This window comes from Talpa occidentalis, unplaced genomic scaffold (genome assembly GCF_014898055.3).
Source record: "Talpa occidentalis isolate TD23 unplaced genomic scaffold, MPIMG_talOcc4v2.1 talOcc4.17, whole genome shotgun sequence".
Taxonomy (NCBI): Eukaryota; Metazoa; Chordata; class Mammalia; order Eulipotyphla; family Talpidae; genus Talpa; species Talpa occidentalis.
Window position 1 is genome coordinate 3,955,102 of NW_023601754.1, and position 25,061 is coordinate 3,980,162.

The 25,061-nt window shown below is 36.8% G+C and overlaps 1 protein-coding gene and 1 pseudogene across 11 annotated transcripts in view; both read left to right on the top strand.

The window, feature by feature from the left end:
- Positions 1 to 25,061, top strand: part of CHD9 (chromodomain helicase DNA binding protein 9) — a 184,272-nt gene that overhangs the window by 86,166 nt on the left and 73,045 nt on the right. For 7 of the 11 annotated variants that reach the window (XM_054696865.1, XM_054696866.1, XM_054696863.1 and 4 more), the window contains exons 3-4: positions 11,636 to 11,967; positions 24,215 to 24,326. In XM_054696865.1, the coding sequence (XP_054552840.1) occupies positions 11,636 to 11,967; positions 24,215 to 24,326 (444 nt within the window). Of the gene's footprint in view, positions 1 to 9,707; positions 10,460 to 10,500; positions 10,822 to 11,635; positions 11,968 to 24,214; positions 24,327 to 25,001; positions 25,060 to 25,061 lie in introns of those variants that run through there. The other 4 variants (XM_037515785.2, XM_037515786.2, XM_054696869.1 and 1 more) reach the window with 3 other exon arrangements.
- LOC119250577 (U2 spliceosomal RNA) lies at positions 7,862 to 7,959 on the top strand (annotated as a pseudogene).

Below are 25,061 nucleotides of genomic sequence, written 5' to 3' on the forward strand. Positions count from 1 at the left end.
TCCTCACTTTTTGATTGTGAGTTTTAAAAAACTTCCTCTAACTCCAGCTTCTCCCTACCACTAATAACATTGGTTAAAATAACACTCAGTCCCTTTTCAAGGTTTTATGGATTTCTTCTGGTATTGGAGAAAGTATATAATTTTGTATTTATCTTTTACTGCTTTCTTTCTGAATGAAAAACACCTGAAATACCACGCAGTAAAGAAAATCTTTCTTTTAGTATAACAACCGTATTGCATTAGAACAGTTGGTCCTTAAATATTTGGATATAATAACTGGTTACTCAGAGTAAGGATAATAATAAGATTTAACAATAGATTTTAGCTTGAGAGTTGTAATTGTTTAATGTTCATTTTATTGAAGTACAACATACGTACAGAAAAGTACACAAATTATCAGTGAACAGTTTGATAAATTTTCACAGAGAAATATCATCTACCAAACCAATACCCAGATCAAGTAGTAGAACATTCTCACAGTCCTGGAAAACTCCTTGGGCCTCCTACCAGTTACTAACTGCCCTCACCACAAGGGTACCCTGTTCTGGCTTACAGCCTCAGAGGTTAGTTTTGCTGGTTAGTGAACTTCATGTTGAGTATGTATTCGAAGTGGAATTGTTCAGTCACAGGGTAAGAAGACGCATTCATTTTCTTATGCTGCATACTAACAAATTGGCCACACATGTAGTGGCTTGAAATAGCCCATTTAGTATCTGATTTCATTGGGTCAAGTGTCTGGGCACAGCTTAACTGGGCTCTCTGTACAGGGTCTCACAGACCAAGGTGTCCACAGGAGCTGTACTCTCATCCGAGGTTCAGGGTCCTCTGCTAGAGTCCCAGGGCTGTCGGCTGAACCCATTTCCTTTCTGCTGTAGAATCCTCGCAGCTTGTTTTTTCAAGGTCAGGATGAAAGTGCCTCTGAGTTCAGGGAAAGGCCTAAACACTCTTCTTTTTTAAATTAAGATTTCTATTTTGAGATAATGGCAGATTCACATGCAATTTTAAAAATAATAACACAGAGCAATCCAGAGTATCTTTTCCCTGTTTCTTGTCTCATGGATATTTTACTGTATACAGATTTTTTTTTTTTTAATACTTTAGCATAGGATTATTTAGGGAAGCGATTTTCTCAGTCCAGATTTCCTGTAGATAAGACTTTTGATAGAATAGAGTCATTGACAATCCTAGTTTTTTGTTTTTTGTTTTTTGTTTTTTTGCAAGTCTTACAAAAATTTGAAAGTCTTAATTGGAGCTAATATTTAAAGATTGTTTTCAGGGGCCTCCCCGGTGGCGCAGCGGTTGAGCGCTGGGTTGCGAAGCTGCCCGCGGCCTCTGCGGCGCCGGTTCGATCCCCGGCTGCTCCCCGGCCACCGGCGGAGAATCCCACATGGCGCGCAGACCTCTCCTGCCGCCCGCTGCTCCCCTCAGCAGTGTACTTCGGTCCTTCTGCCTGCTCTGCTCCCCGCTCTGGCTCTGGTGAATTCTCTCACCCTCCCGCGCTTCTGACTGTACCCAGTGCATGTATAAACAAAAACAAACAAACTAAATAAATAAATAAATAAACATGCCTCTATTAAAAAAAAAAAAAAAGATTAAAAAAAAAATAAATAAAGATTGTTTTCAGAACAGTTATCTTTATTTTCCTATAAAACTTTTTTTTCATTGAAGAATATTCTTCGGAGTTAGCCAAACTGCAGAGTTAGTACAGTCCCAAGACTGTCTTCATTTCTGACATCAACTGTAAATTCTGGAGGTTCCTAAAACCACCCTTGGTTTTAATAATGTACCAGAAGAACTAGCATAACTCCCTGAAGACTATTATATTCATGGTTACAGGCTAAAATTAGCTTAAGGAAGTAACACATAGGGTGCAACCTTAGATGGTTTTGAACACAAAGTTCTTGTGGAGTCAAATTCCAGTGATGTGTGACAATGTATGGAGTTTTGCCAACCAGGAGAGCTCACCTGCGCTTCTGTGTCAAGGTTTTCATTGAACCCCATTACATAGACATGATTGATTAATTGATAGCCGACATGATTGATCTCAGCCTCTAGGTTGATGAATGCCAGATACTACATAGCTCCTATCCAAAACCACATGATTGTGATTTAGACCACATGGTATGAACAGCTCCTGCCTAACATCTGAAGTGGCCAGCCCCTGCTATATAACGTCACTCCTATCAGGTATGACATTGGTTACCTCCCAGAAGTTAAGGGCAAAGGCCAAAGCTCTGTTAAGGCAAGGCCAAATTGTTTGCTATGAAAGTATACAGACTTTTATAAAAATATATAGCCCTTTGGGACTTTATGCAACCCTTACACAACCTTCATTCATCCATCAAGTGTTTTTAATTCTGTGTAACATGATTTCTTGAACTTCAGGTATACATGGACCCAGTCTCTGCCTTGCTTCCTGGTATAAGTTTGGGGTTTTTGGTTTTTTTTTTTAGATTTATTTATTTATGCATACAAGAGCTGGGGTACAAGCCAGAGATGGGGGGTGGGGGTGAGAGGATTCACCAGAGACAGAGTGGGGAACAGAACAGGCAAACTGACTGAAATACACTGCTGAGGGAGCAGCGGGCGAGACAGGAGAGGCCATGTGGTTTGCTCCCTGGCCTGCCGGGGATGGAACTTGTGCTGCAGAGGCTGTGGATTGGTTCCTAGTGCGGTGCTTAACCCCTTGGCCGCCAGGGAGGCCCTGTAAGTTTGGGATTTTTTTCTTTGATTCTATGATCATCTATTTGTCAAAAGCTTCAAAATAGACTAGACTACAATAATAGTGTGAGTTGAATTGCTTTTCGGCTCTTCTATGAATGAAATGGAAGCATTCACTGCCGCCTTAGAACAGTGTCAATTTTCTTTTGTCTGAGATCCACTATTTAAGTGTCAGCTTTTAAATATGTGAACATACGGGTAGGTGTGTGTTTGTTAAGATACAACCAATGTTTCATAAAACACTGGTCTACTTCATACATAAAGAATGTTAATGGTTATCTACTAAATTGATGGCTCATAATGATATTTCAGCTCACTGTTCACAAACACTGTCTTAAACAGACTATCAAAAATAATGATGGCCTATTGCTAGAAAGAATCAGCTGAAAGATATGGGACCTGAATAGATCAGATCTGAAGAGGAATTGAAGAACTCGCTTCCATGGGACCCATTCCAGATGAAGCATTTAGGAAATGTAGTATATAGTGAGTGCAAATGTTAGCCAATAGGGAAACTTATTAACATAATAAAACCTGTACTTTGGTTACTTTGCTTTGTAGCTCATTTCACAAGCCTGCTTAAGATAATTTTTTATTCCTCTCCCCCAATCTCTGCTTGGGGTCTACCAGTTAGCTCTTTCTTTGCATTCAGACAGATTTCAGTATAAATGGCCTCCTCACTCAGATCTTCACTGAGTCCATTCTAAAATGGTCATTCTGTTTTTATTCTCTGCATAGCTTTTACTCTTCCCTGAGGTTTTTCCTACTTGCTTATCTTCCTCTCTGAAAATGTTAGCTACATTAGAGCAGGAACTTCTGTCTTGTTTACTGTTTTATTCCCAGCACTTATAACAATGTCTGGCAGATAGTACATACTCCGATAATATGTCTTGAATAAGTGATCTAGTTTGTGTTCTTCTTAAATCTGGAACAGACTTAGAGTGTAAGTGGCTTGCTGTGACTTAGAGTATAGTGGAATTATCACGTCCCTTGTTCTATATACCGTATTTCTGTTCTTGTAGTCTAAAATTGCATTTGCTGTTTTGGCAAGCGCAGTATATCACATACTCACTTCACAGTGAGCTAAAATTCCCTTGTCTTTTCCACATGAACCACTGTTAGGGCGTGTGTCATTTATTTTTCACTGAAGTAGTTGGTCTGTATGTGTGCCTTCACATGTGCAGTTGCAAGCATGCCCACTTATAAAATCAGGCTCACACTTTTTTTTTAAATCTATATTTTGGGTATAATCTAAGAGGAAGTTAATTAAGAACTTATAGCAGGGTTGCTGGTGCAGTATTTTTTTAAGCTGAATTTAAAGACCAGTAGGAACCCAGGAGATTGATCAGATGGCGCCAGTTCATAAATTTAACCTGAAAAGATTAATTTGGAGGGGTTTCATGCAAGCAGAGAAAGTAGAATCTGTTTAATCAATTTTGGAAGGACAGACTTAGGTTTGCCTTCTATTTGTTCTTGTTCAAGCTCTTGTTTAAAGACCCTGATCTTCTCCAGCAGCTGTTTCAGCTCTATTGTCTTTAGCCACACACTGTGTTTGAAGTTTCTTGTTCCATACCCCACCAGAACAAGGTTAGAAGAGCCCCAAACCAAGCTCTGTGCTTGAATGTATTTGACTCATTCCTCTAATTTTGCCTTTTCTATCTCAACCCAAGGTTTCACATCTAATAAGATGGAGACTTGGCAACAAGTGCAGGTTTTTTTGGCTTTCTTTGACTCATGCTGTGCAAGGTGTTCATCTCCTGTGACAGACTTGCTGTTTGCTTTCAAAAGACATGATGTGATTGTGCCAGCGGAGGGCTGGGTACAGGTCAGGAGGTGGTGGGCTGGAAACTGCTTCGGATATTGCCACATCCTCGTGATGACACACACTCCTCTATGGACTGTTGTCTGCCTGGTAAATAAATGTTGAGCACCTGCAGGCCTGTCGGGCTTTTTTAGGTCTCCAGAACCCATAGTGTGGGCTGGTGCCAGAGTTGGTTCACAGTGGAGGAAAAGAGGAGTGAGCACAGCAGCGGGCACCCAGTGCTGAGAGGGAACAGTCTGCCTCTTTTTTTTTTTTTTTTTTTTTAAGATTTATTTATTCATGCCTACAAGACCTGGGGCACAGGCCAGAGATGTGGGGGGTGAGGGGATCCACCGGAGAGAGAGAGTGGGGAACAGAACAGGCAGACTGACGAAATACACTGCTGAGGGGAGCAGCGGGCGAGACAGGAAAGGTCTGCCGCGCCATGTGGGTAGCTCCCTGGCCGGCCAGGGATCGAACTCGTGCTGCAGAGGCTGCGGATTGCTTCATAGTGCTGTGCTTAACCCCTTGCACCACCAGGGAGGCCCCTGCCTCTTCTTATTTTAAAAAGAAATACTGCATGACAGCCAGGTTGCAGCCCAGTATTGGAGTAATACCCTTGCTACCTAAATCTGATTCTCTTCAGAACATTATGGAAATAAATATAGTGATAGTTGGAGTCATGTTCTCTGTTCATCTTTCCATCTTCCTTCTTCACCTACCTCTCCCACCCTCACTGTGCCCTCGCATCCTCCCAGCCCCGCTTGTGTAAAGCAGTCATTGGAATATTTTTTTTATTGCCCTTACTCATTTTATCAAACTTTATATCATTGTGGACTTCAACACGATTCTACAGATCAATGCCTCCAGATTGTTCCTCACTCGATCTTTTGTGCTCTGCTTTTTGAAATCAGTGTAGCTGCAACCGATGTTTTTTGGATACACCATCTTTTTCCTCAGAGTCATTTCTGATTGTGTTGTTGGGATTTTATTTTTGAGTACTGGCTTTGCTGAACTACATTTCCTGGCCCTATTGATCTGTCCTTTCTAGTGCCAGGTCATGTGATGATGCTCCCTTTTCTCCTTTACCTGTGGAAGGGCTTCCTTTTATAAAGATGGCGACACGCTGCCATGCCGAGCCTTTCCTCACACCAGCAGGCCATGCGTTGCTCTCACTTGCTTCTCATCACTTCTACTTCCACAAATGATTTTTTTCTTGTGGTCAGAATTGCATCCAGAGGTGCTCTTTCTCTCATTACTACTTCTATTGTCTGCAAGGTAAATTTTTAACCTGGTGAAACTAGTGTACTTGGTGATTTCTAGAATGCTCTTAACTTTTCAGCATTTGATGACATTAGATTTTCTTTCGCCTTAAGCTGTATGTCAGGTTTAAATGCCTTACTGCAAATTTGTTTACACTAACCTCCCCTTAACATCATTTATGTTTATGTGAATAATCACTTGAGTGTTCATTGTTTTTTAGAGATTCTCAGAATTCTTCAAATTAATTGATTTTTCTCAATGTGTTGTATACAAAAACAAATGTTTGTCAACAGAGCCAATTCTCAGTGTCTCCTTTAAAAGACTTGAAAGAGGTTTCTTCATCTGTATTTTATTAATGCAGTGAGAAACTTTGCCAAAAGAATTGAGAGCATGGTGGCTGGTGTCATCAAGCCCATTACGCAGTAGTTGGCGAGGTCGCTTACACTGTTGCCCTCTTCATCAAGGCCATCAGAGAGTCTGTCACCTAGGGGTCTGGCCAGATTGCCAGTACCAGGCTCCAGTCTCTCTTCGCCTCGGGAAAACTGGATGATGGCAGCTTGATGTACCGCTTTGGAAAGGTTGCTGACTCCTGACGAGTCGTCCTAAATGTATGAGTTATGAGCTCGGGAGACACAGTCACCCATGTGGGGATATCAGGCGAGCACAGTCCTTGACAACATGACGTTTTTTGAAGAGCTGAACGCCACTGTTGTTTCAGTGTGGCAGACGGGTAACCTATTCTAGCTACCTTTCATCTGCAGAGTTAGAAATATATTTGATTTTTGTTTTTAACCACTTGGGAATATTGTGAAATCAAATAAGAAAATCCACCAGTTGTGGAAACTTCTGGGAAGGAAGATGGTTTATGAATTAACATATTTAAGAAGTCTTTTTTTAAAAGTTTGTTCCCCTTCAGTAGCATTTAGAATATGTAATGTGGAAAGTCTACATTATTTGCCAATGTTACATTTATGTGCAGTCTTCTGATCTTTTTATTGGTGGTGTCCTATTTTGAATTGTTATTTGGAAAGTGCTTTAAATTTTCTACTCAGACAAAACTCACTTTCTAATGTTTCTTTCTCTTTCATGGTTTTTAAAAAAGAGTTATTTATTTATTCATAGAAAAACTGGGGTGCAGGCCAGAGGTGTGAGGGGTAAGAGGACTCAACAGAGACAGAGCAGGGAGCAGAACAGGCAGATCCACTGAAATCCACTGCGGAGGGGAGCAGCAGGCAAAACAGGAGAGGTCTGCTGTGCTGTGTGGGTCACCTCCCTGGCTGGGGATGGAACTCTTGCCTCAGGAGTTGGTGATAGCTTGATAATGCTGAGACTTTAACCCCTGCGTCACCAGGGAGGCTCTTCATTTGTGTTTTCTTTTGGAGATTCTTGGAGAGCTAAGCCTTTCCCTTTATTTTTAATTTAAGTGACATATTTAAGTTTGTAGGGCAAACTTACAATCATGAGTGAAATATAAATGTTTTTCTCATGAATTTTTTTAAATGCAACATAATAAAGATTTTAAGTATACTAACATTTTGTCATTCATCATTGGCATCCATTTTTACTATAATACCCTGTAGAGAAGATATTACTTCTCTACAGAGAAAATGCTGCACTTGGTAAACAATTAGAAAGTAGATTGCAAACCTGAATTTCTGTCACCCCCAAAGACTTCAATATATATTTCCTACAGATAAGGAAGGATAGTCTCCTGATCCACTGTGCAAGTCACAATAACTGGGAAATTAACATCACAGGAACTATGAGAACTGACAGAAAGAAAACAAAACAAAATACAGTGAAGCTGATTGAACAGAATCTGTTGGACTCTTTATATGGGGTGGGGAGAGGGGGGAGACAAGAGCAACAATAGCACTGACAAAAGTCTACCACTTTGAATTTCCGTATGGATGTATGAATTGGAAAATCACCTACATTAAAAATGTTTAGTTATTTAACACCTCAGTGTTGGTGTTCTGTGGGAATATACTTTTAAAATATTGCATCCTAATAGTAGAAGAAATATTTGGTCACATATGCTCTGTCATTGTCTACTGCTAAGATTTATTATTAAGTATCGCTTCTCAGCCTTTTGGCTAAGATCAAGTGTAGTAAGATTTATTATTAAGTAATTGAGATGTTGAGTCAAGTAATAGAATTTATTGAAAATCTCTATAAGAAAAGTGAGATATTTTAGAATTCATCCTAGCTTCTGTGGATAGTGTCAGTGAGTTGTGGTCATTAAGATGAACCCACATCTTATATCCCAGCCCTGACCTCTGTCTCTGAGTATTCAGTCCCAAATTTTCACTTACTAGAGCTGTCCATTTCGAGCTCGTAGTAGACACACCCTTTCTCAACTAGATTTCCTATTTCTTTTGCTTTCTAATGTACCAGTGCTTGATCTAGAAACCATCTAGTAAGCAATGTCCTTAAATAGCTAAAACAGAATCTTCACTGCTTCAAAATTCAAGTTTCCCTCTTTCATTAATACCATTTTTCAGTTGGTTTTGGCAAGTCATGAGAGCTCTAGCAAGGAAACTGATTTTAGGGTTAGTCCCTAAACACACCTTGCTGGTTTTTGCAGTTTAGATAGGGCATTGGGAAAAACTAAATTTATCTCTGCAATTTTGGAAAAATTACTTAATTTCTTTCATGTTAAATTAATCTCTGTAAATGGTATCAAGCAGGATATAGTGATGAATGTAAACAGTCTGTGCCTTGTCATTCCTGCTCACTCATACCAGCTGTATGATCTTGACCAAGTCATTTCTCTGTTTAGCATTAAAATGAAAACAGTATGGGCCTAGCATACCTCAGCATGTTGTCTTGCAGATATCAAGTTAGTATTTTTGTGATATTAGCAATAGAGCCTGGTATGTACATAGGAAGGACTGTGTAAGTGGTAGCTCTTATTGTTATCATGATTTTTTAAAAACTGTTTGCTCTCACATTTTGTTAATACTGCTCTAAGAATCTCCCATTTGATACTCCTCCCCCATATCACCATGATCGTAGTATCATTTGGGATTAAATTTGTTATTACCATTTGTGGGGACTACGCCTGCAGGGAGAAATCAAATATTGTACAAAAATAAGCAACGATGTAAGAAAATTAAAAAGATCAAAAATTTTTTAGAAATTAAAGAAAATTTATTGTTAGCTTTAAATGCTTAGGACAGTGCCTGGCGTTTAGTGCTGTTGGGTAAGCATTAGCCCTTCTCCTGGTAGTTGTCATTTAAACAGAGATCGTCCCTCAGGTCAGTCATCCTTTCCTTACCATTAGTGGTCCTCCTTGCTTTTATTTCTTCTCCTGCTGTCCACATTGTCTTCCTAGGACTGTTCATATAATGTTGCTCCATTATGAGATCTTAGGTACCTACAAAAAACAAACAAACAAACAAAAAAACCCTAAAATAGGTTTCCTTGCTAGAGCTCTCATGACTTGCCAAAACCAATTGAAAAATGGTTTTAATGAAACAGGGAAACTTGAATTTTGAAGCAGTGAAGATTTTGCTTTAGCTATTTAAGGACATTGCTTACTAAATAGTCCCAATATTTTATAGAAAAGTTACACTGATAATAAAGTTCATTTGGGTTTGCCACTTATTTTTAGCAAGGGGCTGAAACTAAACATTTATCTGAAAAACTCAGAGGTTGAGTTAAAATGTTGGGGAGTGAGGGTTTAGAAAAATTTATGAGTTTTTTATGTTAGAAAAAAAGTCAGTGTATTTATCGAGGCTTAGAAAGAGGAAAGAATTTAAATGGTTAATATTTCTTTATAGACAGCACTCGTGTTCACTTTAAAATGTTAAGCTTCTTTTTGGAACTTAAATGAAAATAGCTTCATTTCTCTATTTTAAAAATAACATAGTTAGCTTGTTGTTAGACAAATCATAAGAGACCTTATCTAATTTCTTAAAGAGAAGTTCACTTGTTATGTGTTCATTTGCATGACCTGGTTGTTAACCCTTTACTCATCTTCAGCTTACTTTCTATTTTAAATATTTTACAATATCACAGAGAAAAATATTTTTCTCCAGTAAAAACTGGGTTGGGTTTTGTTTCTTACTAGCTACATGAAGCCATTTCACCACAGTTTTAGCTTACAGACGCTTTTAAAAAATCAGGCTTTTATGTGTACTTTCGAAAACTTTACTGTAGGAAATGGCAGAGTGAGAGTTAAAGTGTTACATGCAGGAAAGAACAGTCCATTGGGGGTTAAATTGCAGAGTCTAATGGAATAATAACTGGTAGCACCATCTGCTGGCCTACTTCCGCAGAAGGAGTCAGTATTTTTAACGACATCTCTAATATTCATGCTGATGCATTTTGATGCTTTGTGCATTCATTTCTTTCTGTGCTTTGTTGGAATCTGGCTATCTGCTTACAGCTATTGAGGAAACTCAGCTTTTTAAGAGGGGTTTACAGCCTTTTTCATATCTAAATAGGATGAAGAGTGGATATAAACTTGCCAAGGCAGAAATGTGTTGATAAATCACAATGTGTATTTGTGGAGGTTGTGCATCTCTTGGTTGCAGCTTGCTAAATAGGCCATTTAGGATTCTTCTTTCAATGCTTTTTTCTTGAGCACTGCCTGGGGTGGTGAAAAAGCAGAGGGCAAGCCTTTGTCTGACGCCAAAAATGTCTTCAGTGAAGAGGCCAAGAGGAAGGGTAAGTGAAAGCCTGAATGAGTGGGAGGAGGAGGGGTTCTTTGGGCTAAAAGGCTAATGGGATTGAATAACCTTCCTTATTACTGGCTGCTGCTGCGGGAGTCGTACTGCATCGCCATCTTGAGCTTGTTGCTGTTTTCTCGAGTCTTGGTTATTTGTTATAGCCTGTAGGCCTTAAGGTGGCATTTTAGTGAGCGATTCTAAACCCTCCTTCCTTTCCCAGTGCTGCAGCACTGCTATGAAACCTTTGATGAGGCAGGTATAGAAAAGATATCCAGTGAAGCACACTGGAATCAGCATGAAAATGTGTTTGGAAATTCCTGGTGGTTTTTTCCTTTGCTGTAGTGAGAGGCATGTTTACGGGTAAGAACATAACAAAACTGTGATCTAAGTATATGTGGATGAATGCGTGTTTGAAGGGGAAATTCTTTTTTAAAATGCTGTTGATCTGCTTCCTGTGATATTGCTAAAATATTAATAATTTTAACATAAAACTATAAAACTTGTTTTTTCCCAGAATTGCTTGAGTAAAATAATTATGATATAGAAAGGTCAAAAATCCATATTTAACTCTTTCATGGAAAAACTAAAACTTTTCTCTAATTTTAACTATGGGAATGTCTGTTTACTAACTAGCTATGTTGCTGCATAGATTGCACATTGAAATTATATAAATTTTTTTCAGGCTCAGGTTCTAGATCTAGCTTCTTGTAAAGCAGGGGCTTTATCTTTCTAAAAATCATAAACAACTGTAAGCTGTAGTCCTTTTACATTAAAATTGCTATTTTAAATTTATTAGTAATTTTCAGAGTTCTGGAGTGAAGAGCAAAGAAAAGACTTCCCCAAATGCATAGAATATTTACAGGGTAAAATTTGAAGTAGCTATATTTATAGGAGAAAACTTGAATCAGCTGATCAAGAATGTTATGAAAATATCCAGTGGATCTGTATTATCCTTCTTTAACCTTCATTTTGAGAAGCTGTAGTTGAGCTTTTAATTTTATACCTACACTAATTTCTAGATTAGCAGATATTTTAATTTTAAAGTTGTTTGTAGCACTCACATATTTGCCCATGTTTTTTACTTCTTTAAGCTTATTTCAGATTTTGAGATATTTGCGTTAATTGTTTTAGATGTACTTTTGTATGTTGTAAAAATTTGTTTTGGTTTCTCTAGCCTCCATCTTCCAAGAAGAGTGATGGTTCTGGGACATATACTAAGTTGCAGAATACCCAGGTGAGGATCATGTCCGAGAAGAAGCAGAGGAAAAAGGTGGAATCAGAAAGCAAGCAAGAAAAGGCTAATCGTATAATATCGGAGGCCATAGCAAAAGCAAAGGAGCGTGGTGAACGCAATATTCCACGAGTAATGAGCCCTGAAAACTTTCCTAGTGCTTCAGTTGAAGGAAAAGAGGAAAAGAAAGGTAGAAGGATGAAATCCAAGCCAAAGGACAAAGAAAGTAAAAAAACAAAAACTTGCTCTAAGTTGAAAGAGAAGACAAAAATTGGGTAAGTTGGCTAAGAATTAAGTTTCAGTTCCTTTGAATTTCTTGTTGAACTGCACTCTGTCTAATCTGTTTTTTCATTTGTGTGATGAGTTTACTACCACTTTGGATTTTTAAATTGTTAGGTACTAGTCATACCTTATTTCCTTTTTGAATGAACTGGGTAGTATTCCAAGATCTACTAAAAATTGTTATTCTGTGGACTAGCCCTTTGTACATTAATATCAGTCAAAACAATTTAAAATAGGGAAACAGTTCATATGTAAAGCAGGAAGGAAGGAAAAAATACAAGCAAAATCAAACCTCTGTATTGCTGTTCTAATTGAAAATTCACTTTCTTTGCAGAACACGCAGTGAAATTCTTTATAATATATCTGTGCCTCTTAGTTGTCCTTCACTGGACACTTTATAAAATTTGGCAACATGAAGTACAGTATTTTTTATACACCCACAATTTGGGCTAAATAAAAGACTATTTAAATCAATAATAAAGAACTCTTATACTGATTTTGCTCCCTTATAATCTTCCTGATTTACTTAAGACCCAGTGAGGATTAATGACCAAGAGAGCATTATAGACAAAGAATTGTTCTAGAAGGGTACATTAATCCGAGATGTTTTTACTTGACTACTTTATGTAAGAAATTTTCAAAAATTAGTTATTTTTTATTTTACATGTATGTTTGTGTTTCAGGCAAGGGCCAAAGTTACCTACGGCCAACATAGTTGAGAATTGTTTTTGCAGGACTATTTTGTCATTTTTGAAAGCTTTATATGTAATTTTAGGTAAAGTGTTTAGTCTACATTTTTCCCCACCAAAAAAGCACAAGATGAAAGAATTTCCTTTTGAAAGTGTTCATTTCTTTAAAATTGATACATTATAGAAATTTAGATTAACACAATCTTGAAAGCCCAATTTATTCGCAGCGCAAACAAAAATATTATGATTTTGCATTTTATTTGCAGACCAAATGAAATTTGAAAATTAAAGTTTACTCCTTTTGCATTTGAAAGCTTTGGCATGAAATTATTTTTTCCATTATTATATCCAGTTTTAACTTGGGAAACTTTATATTTAGCCCTTTAATGTATTAAAAATGAATATAAAGTTTTTTATTTAGTTTTAACTTGTACAGAGACAAAGCAAAGTAATATACTATTTGGAAGTGCTTTGAAAAGTAATGCATAAAATGAGATGATATTGGTAGAGAAACTTTCAAAAATTAGAGTGAATTTAAATTTGGGAAGGGGATGAATTGCTAGAGGTAAAAGATACCAGAAATTACTCTGGTTCAAGAAGAAACAATGTACATAATAGAAAATAGAACTAATTAACTTACAATTGACAAACAGATTTTTGGAAAGTATTAATATGGTAGTGATAAGTTACATTGAGATTTCTTGCATTCTGTGATATTTGTATTTGTGTTAGATAAAGTAGATTGTTAAGAATTTAATATTGCACAGTATTGATCAATTTTGGACTTATTTTTGAGGCAGTGTTCTCTAGAAAACAGAAAATAGATGAGAATGATGTCAAAGATATATACATGGTGAGATATTGAATAGTTTTTAGACATAAAACTTGAGAATATAGAGGAATTTTTGATAGAGGAATTATAAGTTGTAAGCATGTAAGTAAACTTGAAGCTTACATATATATTATTTTTAAATTATTGGAGTAAAATAGTAATATCTTGCTCCTCTTTACTAGACAAAGACAAAAATTACTGTTAGAGGAGAAAACATAGCTGGGAGTGAAATTCATATATAATCTAAAGTGCGTGTATCAGTCTGTTGAAATATTTCATTCTGTATTTTCCAATAAGCCATTACTTTTTATAATTTTGAGTTTGTCATGTTCTTAATTTTTGTTCATCATTTAAAAAGCCAAGTTTAGTTGCATCATTTTAATAGCATTTTATAATGTAGTAAACATTTTTGGTAAAAATTTTTGTTTTTCTATTGGTTTTATAAAAATTGGACTGTTGCCAATATCATATGCTTGCTCTCAGATAACATTGAAGAGATTGTTTGCTGGACTTAACCACAGACAATGTAGATTTTAAAAGTTACTAAATCATTAAAAAATAGGGGTACTGTGTCATGAGAGTTGGTATTTATTTAACTCACATGTATTCCTATTATCTAAGGCTAAAGACTAAAGAAAACCAATACTGCTTCTGCTTGCTAGTATACTTGGAAACTTCTCACTTTTATAGATTAATGTTTTTGAATACAAGGAGTCGAGTGTCCTTTTCAGAGCACTTTCATGGAGTCTCGTTTACTCTCCAACAGCTCTGGCAGTGGACTGGCTTGCAGCAGAATGTGACGAAGGGGCTCAGGTCTGCTTTGCAGCCAGTACATGGGTTCGAGCCCCCGTCTACCACTTAGCTCTGTGACCCTGCACAGTACTTCACCTTGCCAGGCTTTTCCCTTATATATCACATGGGGAAAAGTGATAGTACTTGCCCAGTGTTATTTTGAAGTTAAAGTGATTAATAACATTTAAGGCATGTAAAATGTTAACCATTATCATTTCTGAAAACATAAACAACATACAGCTATTTAAGGGAAGCAAACCAAGTCCACTTCTTTCAGGCCTGCACATGTTCATCTGCTTAGGTTCTCTTTCCATTCAAGACTCTCTTCCAAAATAGAGTTCATAAACAAGCAAAAATAGTCCCTGCTTTTTAAGAGGGATAATAGGTTAACTTATTAATGACTTCTTTCATGCAAGACTGCCTGTTTATCAGGTTAACTAGAATCGTCTTTAGAACAGGTAAATTTTATTTGAGATATGCTTAGCATTTAAAGGGTTGCCCATGGTTATATGAAAGAATGTGAGTGGAAATGGAAATGGCAGGTGTAAAATAAAGTGAGATAGGGCAGGAAACTATCTTTTTCTACTTTGACATTTTTCATGATTTTGTCAGTCAGATTCTAAAATGCTGCCTTTCAAGTTGAAGAACAGATATTTCTTCAGTATAGTAGGTACATAATAGGTGTTGCATGAATGGAATAGGATGAGTTTTATTGAATGAATGAGTGGATGAGTGGAAGATTAAGTATAAAATGATGCCAAATGGTTGAATTTGATTCGTTAATCATAAACAGAAATGGCAAGCTAATCCTTCATTAAACCACAGGGACATAACTAATGGTTTAGTAGAGCAGGACTAAATCCTAAAAAAATGTATCCTGAGGCTTCCGGTAGAATTTTCTTATGGCTATATTCTGTTTTAGATTATGTAATGGAATAGCACATAATTTGATTGAAGCATTTTTTAATTTTATATTTTACAACTTTGACATTTAAATTAGGTTTCCATGTCGTTGGTTAAGATTTATTTGTGTTATAGAATATCCAACTGAAATAGGGAGAATACTTTTTGCTATGTGAAAATGTTCTTATGGCCCTGTAAACTTACTCAGTAATAGTCCTTTGTAATTAAACTTAAGCTGTTTTTTATAATATTCATCATTATTCTGTTTGTTATAGAAAAGCTAATTATCAGGTACAGAAGTAGCTTTTCTCTTTAGTTAAAGCAGAAAACATCTAACAGGAGATAGAAAATAGAAATCAAACTCAAGTAGAAATTAAGAATGTGGGCCCTCCCTGGTGGCTCAAGGGGTTAAGCACAGCACTGTGAAGCTATCCGCAGCCACTGCAGCACGAGTTCCATCCCCAGCCAGCCCGGGAGCTACCCATATGGCGTAGCAGACCTCTCCTGTCTCGCCCGCTGCTCCCCTCAGCAGTGTATTTCAGTCAGTCTGCCTGTTCTGTTCCCCACTCTGTCACTGGTGAATCTTCTCACCCCCCGCATCTCTGACTTGTACCCCAGTTCTTGTATGCATAAATAAATAAATGTTTAAAAAAAAGAAATTAAGATTGTCATGTTATAAATGAAACATTAAGTTATCAAAATTATTTGTGCCCTTTTTTGTTATAATCTTTTTGAACTCCCAAGTATGCAGAAGGAAAATAACATTTGTTAATTACCTACCATCAATATAGGTATATATTTGTATCTGTATTTTTAAAACAGAATTGATGTTTATGTCTACATGTATGTCCACATATATATTTATAGAGAGACATTTACATCTGTAACAAAATATAAAGGAAAAATAACATGAATTAACAAATTCTGAGGGAAAAATAAGATGAATCATCAGGAATTGGGAGTTATCACTTCATATTTCTTGTTAAAGTGACAAATATGACTGATTACAAGTCTTCAAAATTATAGGAATTTAGTACCTGGATAAAATACAAATGTATTTATTAATTGTTTCTTTGTATATCATAAAAAAAGCAGTTTGCACAATGTATGGTATAAATTTATTATGTGTTTTTAAGTATTTATTGCGTATCATTAATGTTTTAGTAAGAACAGATACTTTTTAATCCATAATTTTTTAAATCCAGTAGATGAAATATTTTATTGATTTCATGCCTTCTATTTAAACTTGAACTCAGTGATATCGGAAACATTCATCTTTAGAGAAAAATAATGTGTACATCCTGTATTATGAATTTAACTAAGATTTGTAGTTCCATTTTTAAGATGTATACCTTTACATAGACTATATTAGGAAGGACTGTCACTAACAAAAGGCTGTGCTATATTTCATTGCTTATAAGATACAGTATTATGTGTGTATGTATGTATTCCATATGTCAGTAAGGAAAAAAAAAATGACCAGTAAAACTATGGCATATCTTGGATTATAAAATCCTGACTCCTGATATTATAGATGTTAATATCTGAGAAAAATCTGTTATCTTAGAACTACTGAAGTAAAGTTTTTGATTTTAATGTTTCTACTTATATACCATTTTCTGTTGTTAAAAGAATAAGTTTTCTTTAAGAATAAGAATTAAAATGATACCTATGTTGACATTATTAATACTTAGCTAACCCTGGGGTTATTAGTGACTATTTACATGAAACAACTCAGTGAATTCAACTTTTTGGAAAAAATGATATCTAACCTTAAGCAAGAAGTAATTTATATAGTCCAAATTACCAAGCTTACACGATAGTGTTACTTTCCCAAATTTAAGGTTTAATTAAAATAAAGAAGCTTTTCAAACTGGATTGTTTCTTCCAGATGAGTTTAAGCTAGAAATCTTAAATTGAATCCTCCACAGCAGTAATTTCACCAAACTAAACATGCTTCTTTGAAAAAAACATAGTTTATATTTGAGGGCTTTAAAAATAGCCCCACTGCATTTCAAAAAGAAAAAAGAATTATAATATGAAATAGTATTTTTGCTTGTTTCCTTCACTTAGGATGAATTGGATGCATTAATTACAACAAATTGGGTAAGATTCATTGTTTGTCCAATTATTGCAGTGAGGGAATCAACAGGGGGCGATTACACATTGACTCTGTGTGGAACGCAGCTTATTACACAGCCGCTGCTAATAACATGTGGGCAGGATTTAGATGAGTGCATAAATTGCATCTGGAAATCAAATATAGGTGTCAAGTATAAACACTGAGGTTTTCTAGTGCCTATACTTTAAAAATGAATTAACAGTTCAAATTTATATGTAGTTTAAAATTGCCGTTTTGCTGCCTGAAACAAATTATGCTTGCCTGCATATCTGTTCCTACACTGGTAACAGATCCCTTTAATATTTTAAAAAGACAGCAGTTGTCCAAAGCCCTTATTTAATTTTTTAATATTCATTTATTTTGTGCAAGAACTGCGGTGTAGTCCAGAGGGGCAGAGGTTGAGAGGATGCACCAGAGACAAAGTGGGGAGCAGAACAGGCAGATCCACTGAAATACACTGCTGAGGGGAACAGCGGGGAGACAGGAGAGGTCTGCTGCGCCCTGTGGGTCAGCTCCCTGGCCAGGGATCAAACTCAGGCTGCTCCAGTAGTGGCAGTGATAGAGGTGATGGGGCTAAGACTTAACCCTTAAGCCACCAAGGAGGCCCCCCTCAAAGCCTTCATTATATATTCTATATTACTCTTGCTCTGCTTTGGTGATAGTTCTAAGGTTAACAAACAACCATTTTACTTGAAGACTGTATCTGTAATGAAAATTTATTTTAGAAATAATGTAGTAAACTAACCCATGGTAGAACAATGATTCGTTCTCTTTGGTAATTGGGTATTTTACTAAATTAATTTGATTTGATTTTTCTACTTTTGGATTATCCGAATGAACTCAGATGTTTTGACTATCAGTTGTAATTGGTATAGCAATTGAAATCTCTGGTTGTTCAAAAGTCAGATAAACTTTGGGCCTCCCTTGGTGGCGCAGTGGTTGAGTGCTGGGCTGCGAGGCTGCCCACAGCCTTTGCAGCGCCAGTTAGTTCCCCGCCACCAGCGAGGATCCCACCAAAAAAAAAAAAAAAAAAAGTCAGATAAACTTTAACTTCAATAATTTACTAAAAGATATTACCTCATAGTTCTCTTTATTTATTAAACTATATGTATTGATTTTAAATATATTGATGGTTTGAAGTCTAGTGTCATTTTTATTTTTATTTTTTTTTTTTTAAAGATTTATTTATTTTATTTATACAAGCACTGGGTACAGTCAGAAGCGCGGGAGGGTGAGAGAATTCGCCAGAGCGGAGAGCAGAACAGACAGACTGACGAAATACACTGCTGAGGGGAGCAGCGGGTGTGGCAGGAGAGATCTGCACACCATGTGGGACCCTCGCCCGGTGGCTGGGGATCGAACCGGCGCTGCAAGGCAGCAGGCAGCTTCGCAGCCCAGCGCTCAACCACTGAGCCACCAGGAAGGCCCCTAGTGTCATTTTTAAATCAGCGTTGTATGTAGGGGATAGGCCAGAGACCGTGGCTGTCTCTTAGCAGGCATCTGATTTTGGCTGTTTGTTTTACTTTTTGGTGCTGAGGTTTCCCTGTTAGCATAGCAGGACTAGTACCTACCTGCCTTGATACCTCAGAGGCTTTTCTCAGGATCAAGAGATATAATAGGAAAGAGCACCTTGAAATTTTAAGTGTTCTATGAGTGCAAAATAGTTCTGTTATCTTGAATATTTGTTCCCAGAGTTTTCTGTACTAATTATTCTGAGCTACTGGCTCCCAAACCAGGTAGAGCAGGTAGTTTTTTTTTAAGTCTGTTGGGGATCTCACTTATTAGATTGGAGTCCTGGGCTTGAGATCTACAAATCCATATTTTTTTAGAACTTTTTATTTTGAAATAATATCAGACTTAAAAAATAGGTCAGGGTTCTCAGAGGCTTTTCACCCTTTTCACAGCTTCCTCAAATGTTAACATCTTATATAACCAGATCACAATGATGAGAACCAGGAAGCAAACACATATATGATCCTATTAACCTATCTGCAGACCTCATGGAAATGTTGTTGGTTTTCCCCTTTTGGCCAGGCTCCAATTCAGGATGTTACATTTCGTCTTGTCATGTCTCCTCAGACTCCGCCAACTTGGGATGATTCCTCAGGCTTAGGTTTTTACGGTGTTTTCCGTTTTGAAGCACACTGGTCAGTTACTTTGTACAGTCTCTCCATTTGGCTTGGTCTGATGTTTCTTTATCAGGAATCTGTATTTTTAACAGATAGACTTCTAATGAAGTCTGCTTCACCCATTTAGAAATTTGTGATCAACACTAACATACTTATCCCCCATGGTAGTATCATCTATATAGCATTTTAGAACTTAAAATAAATCTATGACTTCATTGTTTCCAGGAATCTATGTTCTATGTAAGTAACCCTGCTTTTTAAATCTTTACATTTTTTTTAAAGATTTATTTTATTTTATTTTATTTATTTATTTATACAAACATTGGGTACAGTCAGAAGCATGGGAGGGTGAGAGAATTCACCAGAGCGAGGAACAGAACAGGCAGTGGGGAGCAGCGGGCGGCAGGAGAGGTCTGCACACCATGTGGGACCCTCGCCCAGTGGCCGGGGATCGAAACGGCACTGCACAGGCTGCAGGCAGCCTCGCAACCCAGCGCTCAACCACTGCGCTACAGGGGAGGCCTGCAAATGTACCATTTTTTTTTAACAGCATGTGTAAATATTTTGGGCTTCAAAAGATTTAGTAGGAAACTACTATATCTGTAATATATCTCTTGAATAAACTTAGTTAAGAAAAAGATTTTTGTATCTACCAAGAATGATTAATGAGCTTAGGAAAGAAGATGCTATCCCAGGCCTCTTGGAAGAAAATACAGAATATATTCCAGTACAGAACTAGGCAGCAAAATTTAAAAGGTCTTTTTTGTTTTTAAGTACATTTTTCAAGTAATATAAAAAAGATTAAGATGTTAATAGGAACATTTTTATCTAACCTACTCCCCACCCCCGAAATGGGTGGGTATTTAAGATTGATTTGGCAGCTCTAATTAGTATTTCTTTCATAAGATTTAGTCAGTGTTTATATATAACAGTAATGTTTCAGCAGTTTAGGGCACTGTCCATAGAAAGTGGACATTAATTACCTTATACCATGGGAAAGAAACAGTATAACCTCTGCATGGTCATTCATAAATGTAATTTTTAAATATCTGTGCTTCTGGTTTCATTTAAGTTTTTATTCAGTGAGATTTAAGTCTTTAAGCAACCATACAGATACTGTGTCAGAATCTATATTTCACTTAATTTATTGAGCTCAACAAACACTGAGAAAATTACTTTTTTAAAAAAGATTTATTTATGCATGCATGCAAGAGCTGGGGTGTAGCCCAGAGGTGCAGAGGGTGAGAGGATTCACCAGAGAAAGAGCAGGGAGCAGAACAGGCAGATTGACTGCTGAAGGGAGCAGCGGGCAAGACAGGAGAGGTCTGCTGCGCCATGTGGGTAGCTCCCTGGCCTGGATAGAACTCATGCTGTCGTGGCTGCCTGTTGGCTTCATAGTGCTGAGACTGAACCCCTTGCACCACCAGTGAGGCCCTGAGAAAATTACTTTTTAAGATATATGTTAAAGGATATTAGCAAGCCTTGTTTTGCAATTCATAGGAAATGATTTACTGACTAAATTTGCTATTTACTAGAGTTCTCATCTACAAGCCAGTGTAAAACATGCGTTTAGGTTTGGAGATAGATGGCAAGTCAGGAAAATATATATTCAGTTTTACTTAGCATTATTCCCAACATTGCCATTGAAAAACCATCTGCATAAGTGCCTTAGGTTGTGTTAAATAATCACTTGTAGCATTAATAGTTACCCTTTGGAGAGGCTGTAACTGAAGTGCAAGGAGAAGCCTTGCGAAGGGATTGAGAAGCAAATAGGGTTTTGTGTCTTGATCTAGATGTTGACTACACAGTGATGTTTTAAGAAAATTCACTGAGCTGTGCTCTTTTGACGTGTGCTGTTTTCTGAATTTACATTTAGATTTAATACTACTAGACTAGTAGGTTTAGGGAAAGTGAGGGATTGCATTTGGGGGCATTTTGAAATGGCAGTATCTGGAATACCCCTATGAATATGTTTAATAAACGATTGGGTATATGAATCTAAAGCTGGGGAAAAGGTCTGAAGTGGAGAAAAAAATTTGAGACTTCAGTTTTTGGCAGCAAAAAGGTTAAATTAAGTCTCCTCCATACAGTTTTTAGAGAGAGGAGGCTAAAGACAGGATTTTGAGAAAGACCAGAGTTTGGGGACTGTCAAGAAAGAACTGTTAATAACTGAGAAATAACTTTCAAATTGTCAATGGAGAAAGTAGAGCTGAAGTTTAGTGAAAACCAAAAGAGACCAAGAGTATAGAAAAGGGAAAAGTGATTAGTTATGTGTTGGTAGCGAAAGCTTAAAATTTCCGTTGGATTTGGCATCACAGAGACCGCTAAGTGACTTTAGACGTTAGGAGTTCTGATTGTGGAGTGAGGCATACTTAATTTCTGTCTGTGTTCTTGCTATCTCTCTGATTTTGAAGCCAGCATTTAACTTTTCTAAGCTCAGTTTCCACTGATAAAATAGTAGTGTTTGCTGCTCAGAGGTAGATGAACATCTATGAGAGAGTATATACAGATAGCGGAGACTGACTCAGTAAACACAGAGTAGATAGAAGCTGACTTGTTATGAGAAGTAGTTCCAATAGCTCAGATGATAATAGTTGGAACGTGACACTGCAAGAGTCCATATAGCTGACCTTTTTGAGGACTATGGGTAAAAAGGAAGAAATACAACGTTATGTAGTTTGCAATAGTAGATGTGACCTCAAGGGAGATTTTATTCTAGGAGGGAAGCCAGAACAAAGAAAAGCAACCAGAAGAGGAAGGAAATGACCAGTGAAGCTGGGTAAAGGGCATGGACTGTAACTGTGGTTGGTTCCTTAATGTTTCCAGAATCTCTTTCTTGTACTTCCCCTGATCTCCTGGTTACAAACAAGCTGTAGTTTACTCTCACGAACTTTCTTCACATTAGTTTAATGTGTACAACAGAATGATTTGAGATATATATACATTGCAGTATCATCACCTCGATAAGTGAACATCCATCATCTCACATAGTTGTTTTTTTTCTTGTGATGAGAATTTTTAACATCTGCACCCTTAGAACTCTACAGCATTGTCAGATATACAACATTGTCAACTGTGGTTACCATGAAGTACATTAGAGAACTTGTTTAAAGCTCTCTTCTCTTCTAAGGGGTTGTTGTTGTTTTTTCATTCATTTAAAAAAAAAAAAAAGTACCATTTTTTGCCAGTAGTGAACAAGACAAATTTCTTTTAAATTCCTGACTGTGGCGCTTAAAACTGATGTTAAGCTCAAGTATTCCTTCCTTGAATGTTATATGGGAACTGCAGTGACTTTTACCCTGTGCAGACGGGTCGTCCCTGCTTCCTCCTCCTGCAGCGCACCGTGTGTTCCTGCCGTGGCCTGTCGCTGCCCGTTCTCCCTGTTCTTCCATGTTACCTGCCCACGTGAAATGTGTCCTGTCTCTTTTACTACCCGTTGAGCTCCCTTTCCTTGTTCAATTACTATCTCAAACTTTACCTGTTCTGTGAAGCCTCCTTTAATCTTCATTAAACACAAGCAGTTCTTGCTTGGTTTTCACCTTATATACAGTGCTAACTTCTACTTTATTGTTTTAACTGAGGTCATATTCTAACAACAGTACTTCCAAGGTTAGGGTGTATGTCCATGCTAGCCTCAAATCCTAAGGAAGTGCCTCGCATATCATAATTAGATGTAATCACCATTAGTTGAGAAATTACTGTGGATCAAAATGTGCTGAGAGCTGCCATGCATTATTCCAATTTTTGCAGCAATAGAGGTAGTTATGGAAATGTCCCTGTTTTCCAGATAAGGAAACCAAGGCTAAAAGAAATTAAGTAACTTGCCTCTTATATCTCACTGATAGGTAAATGGTAGAATCAGATTTTAAATCTTTGACCCTGTGATTTCAAAGTGCATGCTCTTGGTCTACAGTTTCTCTCACATTAGTAAGTAATTGCTGAAAAAAACCTAATAACTTCAAAAATATCATACCTGAAAGTATTTTGGGAGATTTCTGGGTTTGGATACAAGCATCTGAAATAGAATTTCCATGATACAGCCTTCCCTTCTGTTACACCAGGTGAGGAAATGTGGGAGCTCTCTGTATTTCTACTCATACACCACAAAAAAGTTAAAATCACATTTTTATCATAAATGTACATATTAGGGGTGTGTGTGTGTGTGTGTGTGTGTGTGTAATAGGTATGGAAATAATTATGTGTATGGAAATATTTTTTAAAGTCTCCCAACTTTAAGAACATATAGATGGGCCTTAATATAATATAACTTAACATAAATGAAGTGATTAAAGAACAATTAATTGTTAAAATATTTTAAGTAAGAGAGAAATTGCTGTAGGACAGAAAGAAAATGGGCTTTTAGGGAATAGGTGGAATCAAGAACATTGAGTGGAATTTCAGTAAGAGATTGAAGGGAAAAATCTCATTCTGAATGTGCAGAATATAAAGTAAATGAATAATTTTAATTATTAAATATAGTTTTATCTCCTGACTTTTTCCCCTTGAAAATTAATCTTGAGCCTAAAAAACAAGTAACAGAACTTAACTGACTTTTTGTGCTTAGAAATGTATTAGCCGTAATATTGGTCTGTGCTTGTTCTATTAAAATGGAATTTTGAAAATGCTGCTAAGGATTTCCTGTTAATTAACCTCCTTGGTCCGACAGTTGAGTGATAAAAAATAGAATAAAACTAATCATGACAATCTTAGTTCGACCAACATTGGAAAGCTGCAAAAAGTGCTCACTGTTTATGCTTTTCCTCTTGAAAACAGCAAACTCATTATTACATTGGGTAAAAAACAAAAAAGAAAGAATGAGTCTTCCGATGAAATATCTGATGCGGAGCAGTTGCCACAGCACACGTTCAAAGAGGAAGACTCTCAAGTGAGTATGACATTTTTTCCCTAAGAAATAAAGCACTGGTAGAATTTACTTAGATAGTATAATGTCACTTTCTAGATAAACTATGGTAAAAATACTTTGATTTTATGGTAGAACTTATATGACAGCATTGTTGTAATATGCTCCTCATAGTACTACTGTCAAATGTTAGACCTGGGGGAGAATTTACATTTCCTCCCAAGTCCCTCATTTTTCAGAAAATGAAACTGAAGCCTAGAATGGTTAAGTAAACATCCAAATCCCTTATGGCTGTTAGCAGGGATACTGTTTGTACTTGTAGAGTACTTTTGAATGAACTTGATAACAATATTAATTTTTTAAATCACATACAAATGACAAAGCAAATAGATTGAATTGTTCCTAGAGAATTCTCTTGATCTGCTTCTGTCAAAGAAAAGATAACCAGTTATATTTAAAAATCCCCTAACATAGACAAAAATGCTGTGCATTTTGCTTTATTATTTTTTTGACTAGGTGGATATTCACAATAACCTTGTAAGTTAAAATATATATATTTATATAGTGAAGGTCATAATAATTCAGGCCACCCTCTGCTCTCTACTAAGTAAAATACGACTCTAGGCCGTAGGGGTGGTGGCAGTTGTTGAATTATGGGGCCAGAAAGCCCCTGAATGGCCTTTCTTCTTCCTTATGCAGCTTCTTATCCAATGGGAGAGTAGTGGCTCAAGGCTCCTGGGCTGCTGCAAGAGTTGAGGT